Source organism: Chiroxiphia lanceolata, chromosome 3 (assembly GCF_009829145.1).
Source record: "Chiroxiphia lanceolata isolate bChiLan1 chromosome 3, bChiLan1.pri, whole genome shotgun sequence".
Classification (NCBI taxonomy): domain Eukaryota; kingdom Metazoa; phylum Chordata; class Aves; order Passeriformes; family Pipridae; genus Chiroxiphia; species Chiroxiphia lanceolata.
The window spans coordinates 60648378-60661713 of NC_045639.1; the positions used below are offsets into that span (position 1 = coordinate 60648378).

General features: G+C 37.5%; 1 protein-coding gene across 24 annotated transcripts in view; it reads left to right on the forward strand.

The window, feature by feature from the left end:
* Positions 1-13336, forward strand: part of EPB41L2 (erythrocyte membrane protein band 4.1 like 2) — a 114273-nt gene that overhangs the window by 92509 nt on the left and 8428 nt on the right. For 12 of the 24 annotated variants that reach the window (XM_032681335.1, XM_032681330.1, XM_032681329.1 and 9 more), the window contains 8 exons: positions 502-564; positions 3283-3429; positions 4791-4895; positions 7690-7842; positions 8877-8930; positions 9147-9707; positions 11447-11569; positions 12051-12149. In XM_032681335.1, the coding sequence (XP_032537226.1) occupies positions 502-564; positions 3283-3429; positions 4791-4895; positions 7690-7842; positions 8877-8930; positions 9147-9707; positions 11447-11569; positions 12051-12149 (1305 nt within the window). The remainder of the gene's footprint in view (positions 1-501; positions 565-3282; positions 3430-4790; positions 4896-7689; positions 7843-8876; positions 8931-9146; positions 9708-11446; positions 11570-12050; positions 12150-13336) is intronic. The other 12 variants (XM_032681345.1, XM_032681339.1, XM_032681338.1 and 9 more) reach the window with 12 other exon arrangements.

A 13336-nucleotide genomic window follows, 5' to 3' on the forward strand; every position in this document is an offset into this window, starting at 1 on the left:
AAAGGGACACAGGGTGAAACTTCCATTTTTCATGTCGCTTGTGCCAAAAATTACTTCAGCCATTCTGCAACAATGTAGGTGAAAGAAGACCAAAGTCGCTTAATTTCGACATCTGGGGCCGAAACAGTAAAGGTCTGTAAATACAGCACGCTTTGCGGCGTTTACAAAGAGATGAAGCCTCTGTGTTAGTCTGTAAGCATATGTTAACACTTCCTTTTCTTGATAATTTGTCATGTGCTCACATAGGTGGAATACGAAGAGGAGGAAGTGCAGCAGAAGGTGGTTGGTTTTTTTGTGGTTGCTGTTTTACAATTGAACTTGGCTGTAGCTGCCTGCCTTGTTAGCACCCTAAATTTTCCGTGGGTTCTGTCTGTATAGTGCCTTTTCACCTAACCATTTTATTTTCTTTTTTTAACTGTCTGATTATAAGGGTCCTTTTTTATTTATTTGCTGGTCTATTTTATGTTTCTTTTTTTTTTTGTATGTGGTTTAATTTCACAGATCAATTCCTTGAGAGTAGACGGGGAAAATATTTATGTCAGACATAGCAATTTAATGTTGGAGGTTTGTATGTAATGCGAAAAATACTCTCCATTCTCACGGGCTGCCAGGCTGCATGGGATGGGAGGTCACTTGCAGGCTGTTATGGACACAGTGCATGAAGTGCATGGGGAAAACCAGCTTGGAAATGTTGCATGTTATCATTCTAGTTTCTGAGTTTAAATTAAAAAAAAATAAACAAACAAATCCAAAAAACCCCACAACAAAACTTCATCTTGAACCTTGAATGTATATTTGTATATTTTTGCAAGATGTCTTCAAGGTGGCAACTGGGAATAATAGCCCTATTTAGATAAAGCAAACACATGGGTCCAATTCACAGTTCTAAATGGATTTTTGTACATTGCTTCTCAGTGTATGCATCTTCTGTTGAGCAGGGTTTCTAGCTTTTGCCAGTTTAATCAACCTTCATCAAATACATTAGCTGAATAAAAGGAGTTAGTAAGGGTCAAGCATAGAAGTATAGAAAACTAGTTCTGGTTCTGACACTCATTGATTTTAGGAGTGTTGAGAAATGATGCAAGGATCAGCTATTCAAAAGTAATGTTTAAATATCTTCTGAAATCTTTGCTTTACTTCCATTTGAAAAACAAAAAATAATTTTTGCTTCCTGAAGGTTGGCTTTCACTGAAGATGCACAACAGCAAAGTGCTATGAACAGTATGTTCATGAGTAATGCTTAGTCACTGAAGTAGATATTTTTATTATAAGAATTTTCACATAGACTGCTAATCTCAATTATTTAATCAGAAACTGTCTGTAGTTATAATCAGTATAATTTAACTTGTAGTTAATAACTTAAGCTAATAACTGAAGATGTTTTAGAAAATTGTACTGCTGTCTTCATTCATCCAGATGGGGCTATAAATAATTCCCTTTGTCACAAAAACGGTCTCTTTAAAAGTCAGTGGTTTTGTTCAGTAAAATGGAGTTGTATGGATCGCAGTAACCCAACTAATGTTTTATGGCTTTTTGCAGCTTTTGATCACTATTGAAAATTCGCTTGTTTATAACTTACTAAAGCACTGGAAGTGCGCATTGCATAACTGTGCTTTGATCAAGTCCAAGAAATGTGCCTTGTGTCAAGCCAAGACAGGTTTTAAAATAATGACATGATTATTGTATAACAGAATGCCTTTGGCATAAGATTTTACTTCACTCAGGAGCTACAAACTTTAGGAGGACGTATCTAATGTCTCATTTGTTAGTCCAGGATGAAAAGTGGTCTTGTGAAAATACAAACCTACTGAGCTGCCAGAAGGGAAGAGGTTCAAGTGTTCAAACTGCACGTGGGATTATTCACAGAATTAGGAAATAGATGTGCAGCACCAAACCCTTACTGGGGCTGAATATGCAAATGAAAAGAAATTAGAACTAATGAATTTGGGGGTTGGATTTTTTTATGACCTAATGTGAGGTGTCTTTGCATTGTGATCACTGATAATAAAAATCCCATCCAAGTTAAATTTCAGAATGATCTGCTAAATAGTAAAATCTTTGTACAAAATCCAGATTCATTACCTACATTATTATTTCTGATTACATTATTTTGACAAAACTTCATTAATAATTGTCTGCAGTGATAATATTTAATTTTAATCTTCTGTCCTTTAATTCTTTACTGAAAATGGATTGGAGGGTTAAACTTGAATTTAGCTACAGAATACTGAAAAAATCTTCTTGTGTTACAGTGAGCATAAGCAACACAGGCTTTTCTTAAGACCTAGAATGCTGGAAGGAGGACACATTATGAAAGCAGGGTGAAATCTGCTCCCCCCACCAAAGCCCAGCCATTGCATTGAAAGGATAATGAATTTCCAAGAAAGCCAAGCAGATACATTTTCGTCTGATTACCAGAGCAGTTATGTTTCTGCATATCTCCTGAACCTTACCTCTACTTTGTATCTGGTACAAAGTGAAAAACTAGCTCGTAATTATTTAATCCAAGGTGCTGCAGCCTCAATGGGTCATCACAAATCTAATTTGGTATTCACGCTGTGGTGTCTTCTTTGGCATTGGCCTATGGAGGTGCAATTCAGAGAGATCATTTCTTTGGTATTGCTGTGCACAGAAGCTGTTCCTACTTGTGTCTGTCTGCTGCCAGGTTCTTAAATGTGGAATTGGCAGATAACAAGTCTTTAAATCTGATTCCTCCAGTAAGTTTAAGCCTACGTGAGAGGCACAATGAGTAGTCCCTCTGAAGCTAAGCAGGTGTTAGCTGCTTGCATATTTGGCTGTGTAGTACTGTGTTCACAGAAGTAAGTATTTTTCATGGAGCTTGTAATAGCAAGAAAGATGCATTTTTATGCTCCTTGGGTTCAACTATTTTTACAGCTACCTTCAGTTATGTTAGCTGTGCAGTATTCTGAAACATTTGCATCTGTACTTGCAAATTTTAGATGAAAGCAAACAGCTACTGGAAATTATTATTGTTTCAAAGAGCTAATAGTTTCATATTTTGGATGAAAGTAGCCCTCTGTTAAATAACCATACACAGCATTATTCTTCCTTTACTTTAAAATATGAAAGAAACAAAACAGAAAATCTTGGTCCCTTATATCCTTAAACTTTTTTTATTTTAAGGCACTCTCCCGAAGGTCACCTCTTCAGACACAAGGCACTTTCCTTGGTTTGGTTGCTTTTGTTTCCTTTTTTTTTCCAGTTAAGTTTGCTTTTGTTGTCGTGTTTTGTCCTACTTTGTTTTATGTTGCGGGTTGCTAGGACCTGGATAAGACCCAGGACGACTTACTGAAACACCAGGCTAGCATTAGTGAGCTCAAGCGCAATTTCATGGAATCCACACCTGAACCACGCCCAAATGAGTGGGAAAAGCGGCGTATCACACCTCTGTCCCTACAGACACAAGGGGTATGTCACTGCAGACACCTCTCCGCATGCGTTCCCATACAACCCTCTATGTAATACAGTAAATGCAGTTTGTCCTTTAGATTAACACTTTATTTGTCTAAAGTAGTATTTGTTTATACTAAGTATACATTAACTTTTTTACCACTTACTATTGGGCCTGACTTTAAATAGTGTGTGGAATTTTATTTTTCTACATGAACAACTGAATTAGAAGAAAATGGAAGCAATGGCAATGTTTTCCGGTATATTAAGGACATCTTAAATTTCACTCTGATTTACACAGATTGATGGAGATAACTTTTCAGTGATAGAACTTCTTCCTCCTTTTTGTCTCATAGACAGCTTGTGCATAAATACACAAATAGTCTATGTATTGTTTCAGAAGGACCTTTACATGATCAGTTAATGTACACTGTTGACTTCTGTAGGGCACATTTAATGCAGTTCTTAAAATTTACTATCTTAATCCTCAAAAGTCTATAAAACAAATGTATCTACTTTTTCTCTATACCTCCTTTCTGACTGAACATTGAAACAGCAGTATGGAAAACAGTTTTCTACAAATATCACCCTGAATGCTTGTGCCAAGAAAACTACCCAAATAAATTTCTCTTGCTGTTGTGAAACTTATAGGTTTATTGGGTTATTTGCAGCTTCTTTCATAGAGTAGCAGAGCAAATCAGTCTTCAAAACCAATCAGTTTATGTTGTATTGTTATTCTTTTCTATCGGCATGGTTCCCACCCTTCTCTCCTTAAATGTATTGTCAAATCTCCTTAAATTTTTAAGCATTCTTTTCAGTCCTCAGAGAGGTATGTTAAGCAGGCTTGATGCTACCAAATTATTTTTGTTAATAGGCACTATTTCAGTAAGATATGTAAGCAATCTGAGCTGTGAGTATGTCCATACAGATAAGTTACTGACTCTATGGATCACTTCTTTAATGGCTATTTTGTTAATTTACGGGCACTGCCGAGAAATTCCTCAAATTCCTGATTAGTACCTTAATATTTCTATACATAGTGCTATCTGCACAGGTACAGATGTTGGTCATACCTTCAAATATTCATGACACATTGGTTCATTTAATAGCTATATAGCTAAATATATTTTTGTTTAAAATAGACGTTTATGTAGAAGTGTAACTTAGTTTTTATTATGTGGATGTGTGTATTTTTGTGTTGATTTCTTTGTATTGAAGTTTAGGCCCCCTTCAAGTTATTTATCTGTTTGTTTGTTTCTTTTTTCCTCATCTAGTATGTTCTGTCACTTTCAGATGATTTGGTTTTATATTATGTATAATGTATGTCTGTCTCATTGCTTGTTGATTTACACTGGTTTTATAAAATGAAAACTAAATAGAAAAAAGGGGACCACATTTTCCAAGTGAAAACGCTGCCTGGGAAGGAGAAACAATGGATTGCAATGCCATGGATTGGTGGAGCAAAACCAGAGGAAACCGATAAGGTGGCTGCCCTGAAACCTACTGCCTTTTCGCTGTATCTGCTGCGGGCTAGCTTGGGCGCTTCTTTCTTTTTCTTTTTTTTCTTGATGGAAATAACTTTTTAAAGCCAGTACTGAAAGGGTAATGTTGGGTTGTAAACCAGGATCTCTGTGTGTGTATCTGTACATATACACACATATGAATGCCAGCAACATTTTGCTTAAACATCAAACTAACCGTGAAATTCTGAATTGCTACTATTTGCAAAGAAAAACAATTCTTCACTGGAAAATTACTGTATTTGATGTGACAAGGATGACAGCAAAATATGTATTTCCATTCTATATGGAAATAATTGCCTGCAGTTATTTGACACTTCACACAGGAACTTTTTGCTTTATGTGTTCACTGTCGAATCATTATTCAAATCAATAATGCTTTGCTTCAAAGGCAACCCGGTTCTGAGTACCTCCACACTTCTGTACCTCTCTTTTCATCCAGGAAAAGAGGGAGGTTTTGTCCTTGATAAGCTGGTTTAACATCTGTGCAATGAAAAGCACTATATAACCAGTGGGACTAGTAGCAGTGTGATAGTGATGATGAGTAGCAATTGTGATGTTGCTTTTTTACGTCACTTTTGGTCTATTAGGTTAATGTGAAGCTGTCAGTCCTATTTCAGTAACACAAAAAAATATGATGATTGGGAAACTGTACTTCCATCCTGAATTATTTGTTGATGGATGCAAAGAAGTCTGTGTTCAAGTCTTTTGTTATCCCCAATTTATAAATTTGCTGGTATTAGTAGACTCAGTCATATCTCTGGACTTTACGTATTCTCACCTGTCCTTTAGGATAGCTGGACAATAGATGAGAATAAAGCAGGGATACCACTGCTAATATTCTTTTTCATCCTTCTTTTGCTCCAGTAAAAATACTTGTAAACAAGTAATTTTCTGTGTATGAGAAATGTTGCTTTGGGTACACCTCTTCTGTGCCACTGTTCTTCTATGTCACCGTACTCTCAAAAGCGCACAGCATCTGTGACTTAATTAAACAAAAATCATGCCACATTGTGATGTATGTCACAAATAAATACATTAAATGTTTTTCTTTTATGGATACCCACAATATTTTTTTTTCTTTAATCCATCTTCTGCAGCTTGTAAACAGTATTTCATGTCAGAGTGTATGACTGTGTACCAGAAGGAATTTGCCAGGAATTTAAACATCTTCGCAGGCTGATACAAAATTGATGAAAAGTGCCAATTTTATCTATACATTTAATCATTTTTACTAAATGCCTCCTCCGGGAACAGGGGTTGCATTATCAAGCAAATTGTGTGACTAGGGTTTTCCTTTTAAAAGACTGGAAGACCCAAAAATTTGAAGGTGATAAAATTCAAAGAAGTGGGCGGTATGTATCTCTTTAATTGTATATATGTAAGGGATGAGGGTGAGAAAGAGAAGCACACAACCTGACCACATACCAGATAAAGATTTTGGTTTTCCCCTGCCTTTTTTTTTTTTTTTTTTTTTAAACAGCTTTGAGTGATCAGAAAACAAGGTACCAGAGCATGGTAAAAGGAGGATCATGAACATTTTTGCCTTTTGGTGTAATATGTTAATAGATGAACATTTACTGGGTGTAGTAAACTAGGGAAAGAAAGTAGGAGTGAGGAACGCATTGCCCTGATGGATATTCAGTGTTTCGTGAAGGCAGATTTAATAACTTTTCTTAGCCACGTTTGAGATAAACTTTAAATTTTTTTGTAGGGGAAAACAATATAGGGGTTCTTTCTCTTTTCCTTCTCTATTCTTCTGCATGCCTATGTGTTGCAGGATATGCATAGTAGCATGGTGCAAGTTCTGTTAGTTTTGATTCTACATCACTACTCCCATAGTAAATCCACACAGGCTGCAGTTGTCTGCTTGGCACCTTGGCTTTCCTCTGGCATGTGCTTCTGCCATGATTCTCTGCAGTGCCCTTTTCAAAGACTGCAGTGTCTCTTATGGAATGTTGTCAAAATGTGTGTTATGTCCCTGTTCAGTATTTGTACGTTGCTGGCTTTTAATTTTAACCTCTTTTACTTCTAACTTCTTATGAGAGCTTGTGGAAAGAAATCTGGAATAAAGAATTTTAGCCTTTTCAGAGGGCTTGTACCCACATGAATTTTTAAAGTTTGCTTACCCATACAGATTTATAGTCCTACAGAAAATAGACCAGACTATGAACATACCTTATGCTTTAAAGCAATTATAGACTTTTATGTATGTTTAAATAAAACTAGTTTTCTCAGTAAAATGGGAGTTTTTGAAAACAGATTTTTAATAGGCAGGAATTTGCTTAGGTTATTTAAGCATTTGAAAAGGCTATATGTAACATTTATTATAAATAAATAAGAAGTCTTTTAACATTTCAGCATTGTGTGTACGTATTCCAAGCAAACGTGTCTGACAGCTCTGGGCTCTGGGCCAGTTGGGCATTAGGTGGTGTCAAAAATGGATTTTTAAAGGGGGACAAACCCCCAACAGTAAATACGGAGTTACCACCTAAGTAAACTGCTCTGTTTGGGAAGTCGGTGTGAACGTCGATGTTTTCAATTCCCGTAGTGTGTTGTGCATGGTGGAGGCACGGCTGTGCTGTGTCCCCCCCCGTTGTCCTCGTCTCGCCCCGGGGCAGCCCGTGCCCCGCTGCTCCTGCCGAGCCTTTCCTTGCCTTTGTCACGTCTCTCTCTCGCCAGACCTTTCCTTTGTAGGTGGCTGCCGCTCCGCTCGTCGCTGTCTAATTCTTTCCTTTCCTTTCTCTGACCCGTCTAGAGCCTAGAAGAGGAGATAACCTCCATTTTGTTTAGTAAGGAGGGCTTTGGCGCCAGCACCAGAGGGCCCTTCGCCGCCGCCAGCCCGGGGCCAGCAGAGGGCGCTGCGGGGGAACAGACCGGCGCCAGCGCCGCGGCCGCGCCGCCGCCCCAGGTGCTTGGGCGTGGGGTCGGCATCCCCTCCGCTCCCAGGGCACGGAGCCCCCGCCCTCCTGGGCCAGGATGGGGCTGCGGTTGTGTGTCCGAGCCAGGGAGCTGCCTGCTTGCATTAGAGCGGAGAGAGATCCAGCTAGAGAGCAAAATTCTGAATCTGCAACGCTCCAGAAGTAGGACGGAGTCGGTGCTTGTTTAAGCTTACCCTCCCTAGGTGCTTTCCGTGGTAAACAGCAACAAAAGCTAGAATTAAGTCACAGATGATGTGTGATTTTTGTGTTGTTATAATTTGAACTCTTTAATTTTGCTGCAAACTGTTCACTAAAAATATCATGTCTAGGCTTCGCGAACTAAAAATACATTAGATTAAAAAACCCCTACCCTACCTACCTAATGTTATCATTTACGGTGGGTTCTCTGCAATATCCATCACAGATCATTTGTTACGGAACAAATACTAATGTAGCTGCTTTAGTATCATCATTTTGCCTCCAAACTGAATTCTAATGGGATCTTCTTGATAGTCATGTTTTGCTGTTCTCAGAGCTTGCATCCCTAAACAGTCTTATCTTTTAAGTTTCATAAAGTAACAGACCAAAGACAAACAACTGTTAAAACCATGTAATAATGTATTCCGTATCTTTTTTAAATTATGATGAACTGCTAGTAGAATGTTAATTTATTTTTTCTTTTTACTTTCCCTTAACATTATTTGTTCTTAATTCCTGATTTAACTGAGTAAAGTAACTACCTTGGTAGCATCACAGGCCAATGCATTCATGCTTTTTATTTTCAGGCTTTCATAATTCAATTCTTATGCCAATTAATAATATCTGCAATTCTTGCCTACTTTTGATTAAATATTTAAAAGAAGTGTAAGGAAATGAGCATAGTTCTATGTGAATGTTGCAGTGAATATGCAATATCTGTCTAGTATCGTGTATATACATTCTTAAAAGCTTGCTTGGAGGATGTTGCACTGTTGAAAAGGGTTATGCATTGATTTTTGTCCTCTGATTGCTTTTTGTTCCACAGAGACATGCTTCCAGAGCAGAAGGGCCTTGTACTGGAGTCAGCAATGCTGATAAGGTTCTACAGATTTTTTTCCATGACTAAATTTGACTCTTAACTCTTCCAATCCATCTTCATTCTTCCCTTCCTTCCTTTTTCAGTTAACCATCACAACCATCTTTTGTCTTCTACATGACATGAACCAGCCATCAGCTAATTTTGTTTATTTCATTTTTATTTATTCATATACTCTACTTTTGTTTTTTTTCCCCTCATCCATGTTTTTTTGTGCAGAGTTCACATGAGACTCTGGACATAGTGGAGGAGAAGAAGCAGGCAGAGTTTGGGATAGAAGAAACAGTAGTCGTAGACGAAACCAACAAAGGGAAAATGCAAGTTGCCACTGATGCTGGGGAAACATGTAAGGTGGAGCATCTGTCAAAAAAGGACTCATCATCATTGCCATCAGATAGTAGCAGCAGCAGCAGTAGTAGTGAGAGTGAGGATGAAGAGGTGGGAGAATACCAGCCACATCATAGGGCAATTGAGGAAGTCATCAGGGAAGAAAAGGAAGAAGAGGAAGACATGAAAAGGAAAGAACATGAAGAAAAAATACAGCATGTGGAAGCCACACCAGAAGGCAGTAAACTAAATGTACCAGTTGAGCACACACAAGTTACAGCTGAAGATTTGGTCCAGAAAAATACAGTTACCGTAGCTACAGAAGAGAAGAAATTGTCAGAGCAAGTTAAGCAAGATTTAGGTCAAGAAAAAGAGGAGGAACAGCTCAAACTCAATGGAGATGTGTCTCATGTTGACATTGATGTTGCACCACAATTAATTTGTTGTTCTGAGGTAAATGGTAGAACAGTATGACAACTAGATTAAGCAGAGGTATATCTTGGGGTGAAAAATATACCTGCCTTTCTTCTTCTCCTATTCCTCCACATCTTCTGGCATCCAACAAGATTCAGATCATTTGGAAGGGGAAACCACTGTTGAGCAGTGAAATTCTGTCTCCTTCAGTTATGGTTTCTGACTTTTTGCTAGAACTGAGTGAGAATCACCAGTAAGGCAAACCTTCCGAAGACTGATATCTCTCTTTTTTTATCTCCTCCTTATTTTATATGCACTTACATAATGTATATTTATTATTTTCATGTTTCAAATGTTTTAAGTCTTGTCTTGTCTATTTGTCAATTGTTTTTGACAAGTCCATGGCAGGTAATTGTGATTGGAAAGCTATTGAAATTAGCAATTGAAATTGGAAAACACTCGTCACAAATTTTTGTTCCTTCTTTCCCCCTCCCCCCCCCCATTACTCACTGCTTTTCTTGCCTTTTTCTTTTTTCTCCTTCTATATTATGGATTTATAGGCTAGAATATGTATGGCTAGAAATTGCATAGGTGAGAGCACTGCACTGTTAAGTGATTAGGCACATATAACAATATTTCTATGAAGTCTTCTAGTGCTGTAGATTTTAAGGAAGAATGCATGAATTCTAAAGTTCATTACTGGGCAAACTTTATAAAGAAGCAGAAATGGAAAAAATTAAATGCAGAGATGTATGTCTTTGTAAAGTTGTCATGATCTCCTGAGTTTTTTAACAATTAGATGATTTTTTTTGGTAGCTATCTACCTGCTTGTTCTTGTAATGGTGGCAAATTTTTTTCATTACTTTAAAATTTGCAGGCACCCATGATTCCTAGTAGCTCATAGTTTAGGGAAAGGGGAGAAGAGCTCCTGTGTGTGCAAGTGTGTAGAGGGAAAGAAAGGGGGTTTTTTGTTTTTTTTCTGGGATTTCACCCCATGTGTATCCAAAATCAATAGGAGATAGCAGCTGATGCATCTAGAAGAATATCAAACGGCTTTAGTTCATAAAAATATCGAAAATCTGCTCCAATGAGATAAGTCATGAGTTCACTAGCTTAGAGACCCTGGGTTAATTGCTTTCTTTGTGATGTTGCAGAAAACACCACTAGCTAACTCTAAATGGCTTTGTCAAAAGAAGTGGTTGACTTACAGAATTCTTATATTGAATGTAGACTGCTTAAAATCCAGTTGTCAAAGGTGTTCTTCTGTTCCAGAAGTAATACATATCATAAAGTTAAACTTTTATGTAATTTCCTTGGAATTTCTAGTCTTGATTTGCAGACTAAAGAATGATAAGTATTTTCCCAGATTCATTCTAATATGAAGTTTATCCATCTGAGCTAGCTATTAATTTCTTTATGCAAACTAAGATTTTTTTTTTTTTTCCCTAGTGATGGCTTTTACACATTTTTGGTACATGTATTGCAACTTTGTTTTAGCAGTTGCCCTCTGTGATATGTACTGTTGGCTGAAATACTGAACTTTGGCAAGGTTATTAGGACATTGAATTTTCTTACAGTGTTACATAGATAGATGTTATGTAGAGGGCTGATGTATTAATCTTCATTTCATTTCGTTTATTGCATGCTTTTTGATTGGGAAGCCAGCCAAATATTTGTCTTACTATTATGATTTTCTTGAGCTTTTGGTTGTGTTTTCTTGGTCCACTTTACAAACTTCTTCTGTCTTTTGAATTGATTGATTATTTCTTGCACCACAGCCTCCAGTAGTGAAAACAGAGATGGTAACCATTTCAGATGCCACGCAGAGAACTGAAATCTCCACTAAAGAAATTCCAATTGTGCAAACAGAAACTAAAACTATCACATATGAATCTTCACAGGTATACTGACTGGCTTGTTATATTGTTTGCAAACTTATTTTTATTCCAGTTATGTAGATAAAAATAGATAATGTCCAAAAATGCTTTTCAAAAGCGCATACTATTTTGCTAGCAGATAAGATTATACTTTGACTATGAATTAGGTAACTAGACAAAGCAGTATTACTTCAGAAGTTCAAATTGTTTTTTTCTAAATAAAGATTTAGTTGCTGTCTGCGAATGTGTAACTCATTTTTAGTCTTGGAAACTTGATTAAAATATCTCATTGCTCCTGAAAGGAACACATAACTGTGATCATGAAGTTTCCACAGGAATGAACCATAACAATAGTCTTACGTGATTTTGTAAACTTGGATAGTTTCTCTTTAGATTTCAGTTCTAGCAGAACTAAAGAATATGTAAACCAGCCTTTTCTCTTGTGAAAACAAAATTTTTAAATGCCAAAATACAAAAATACCTTTTTTTTTTTTTTTTATTACAGCTTGATGGCAGCGCTGGTGGCGATGCCGGCGTGCTGGTGAGTGCACAGACAATTACGTCAGAGTCCGTTTCTACTACCACAACTACACACATCACAAAGGTAAAATATATTCAATGCCTTTCTTAACTAAAAAAGACATCAAACCCTCAAAACACAGTCTTGCATGAAGTTTCTCATGTATCTGCTAATTCATCGAAGAAAAGTGACTTAAAATGGAATGGATTCATTCGAGGCATGTGTGAGAGTTAATCTTTCTGTACACAGATTTTTGAACAGAGAAGCCTTAATAAGAAACAGGAATATCTGGGAATAGGACAGGGAAAGGGGGAAAAGTATCATTAGTGTTTTTTTAGTATTTCATGTAGGTCTTATTTTAGTGTTTGGCAAATGAGTATGTAACTAAATTTCAGGACAGAACTAAGTTTCGGTCCTGTCATCACTCACTGATACCCTACAGGATCTTTACTAATGTGACTGGTTTGTCTGAGGTCTGCAGGAGCCTTGCTAATGGCATCAGTTAGAAGAAAGAACTGAAACAATGTTTTCTCAGCCTTTGTATTGATGATCCTTTTGCTATTAGGTTTAGAGCTTATTTAAAAACAGATCATTCCATTAGATTACTTTGCAAGCATATTTGAGTGCTGAATTATTACTCTGCATTCCATGCTTGGAAAGCAAAGAAAAACTCAAGTGTTAACAGGATATCACATCTGTTTCAGTCTCATACACTGTTTCATACCAGAGTATGTTAGAACAACCAAAGTGTGATGATGATTATTGTTAATTTATGTAAATATTTGTCAAATTTTAAGCATGCTGTAGTGGGTTGACCTTGGCTGGATGCCGGGTGCCCACCCAGCCACTCTGTCACTCCCCTTCCCAGAGAGACGGGAGAGAGTAAGGTGGGAAAAAAGAAAACAACTTGTGGGTTGAGATAAGACAGTTTATTTAAAGCAAAAAGCAAAGCGAAGGCTGTGCGTGCAGAAGCAAAAGATGGTTTATTCTCTACTTCCCATGAGCAGCGATGGTCGGCCACTCCTGAGAAGCAGGGCTTCAGCACGCATGATGGTTTCTCAGTAGGCAGCCATTGGAGACAATGAATGCCCACACTCCTGCTCTATGCCTTAGCTTTTATATCTCAGCTTACATCATATGGTCTGGAATATCCCTTTGGTTAGTTTGAGTCATCTGGCCTACTTGGGTCCCCTCCCAGGATCTTGCCCTCAACTAAGGAAGGAATGTTGCAGTGTTGGTGCTGTGCTCAGCAGTAGCCAAAACACCGGTGT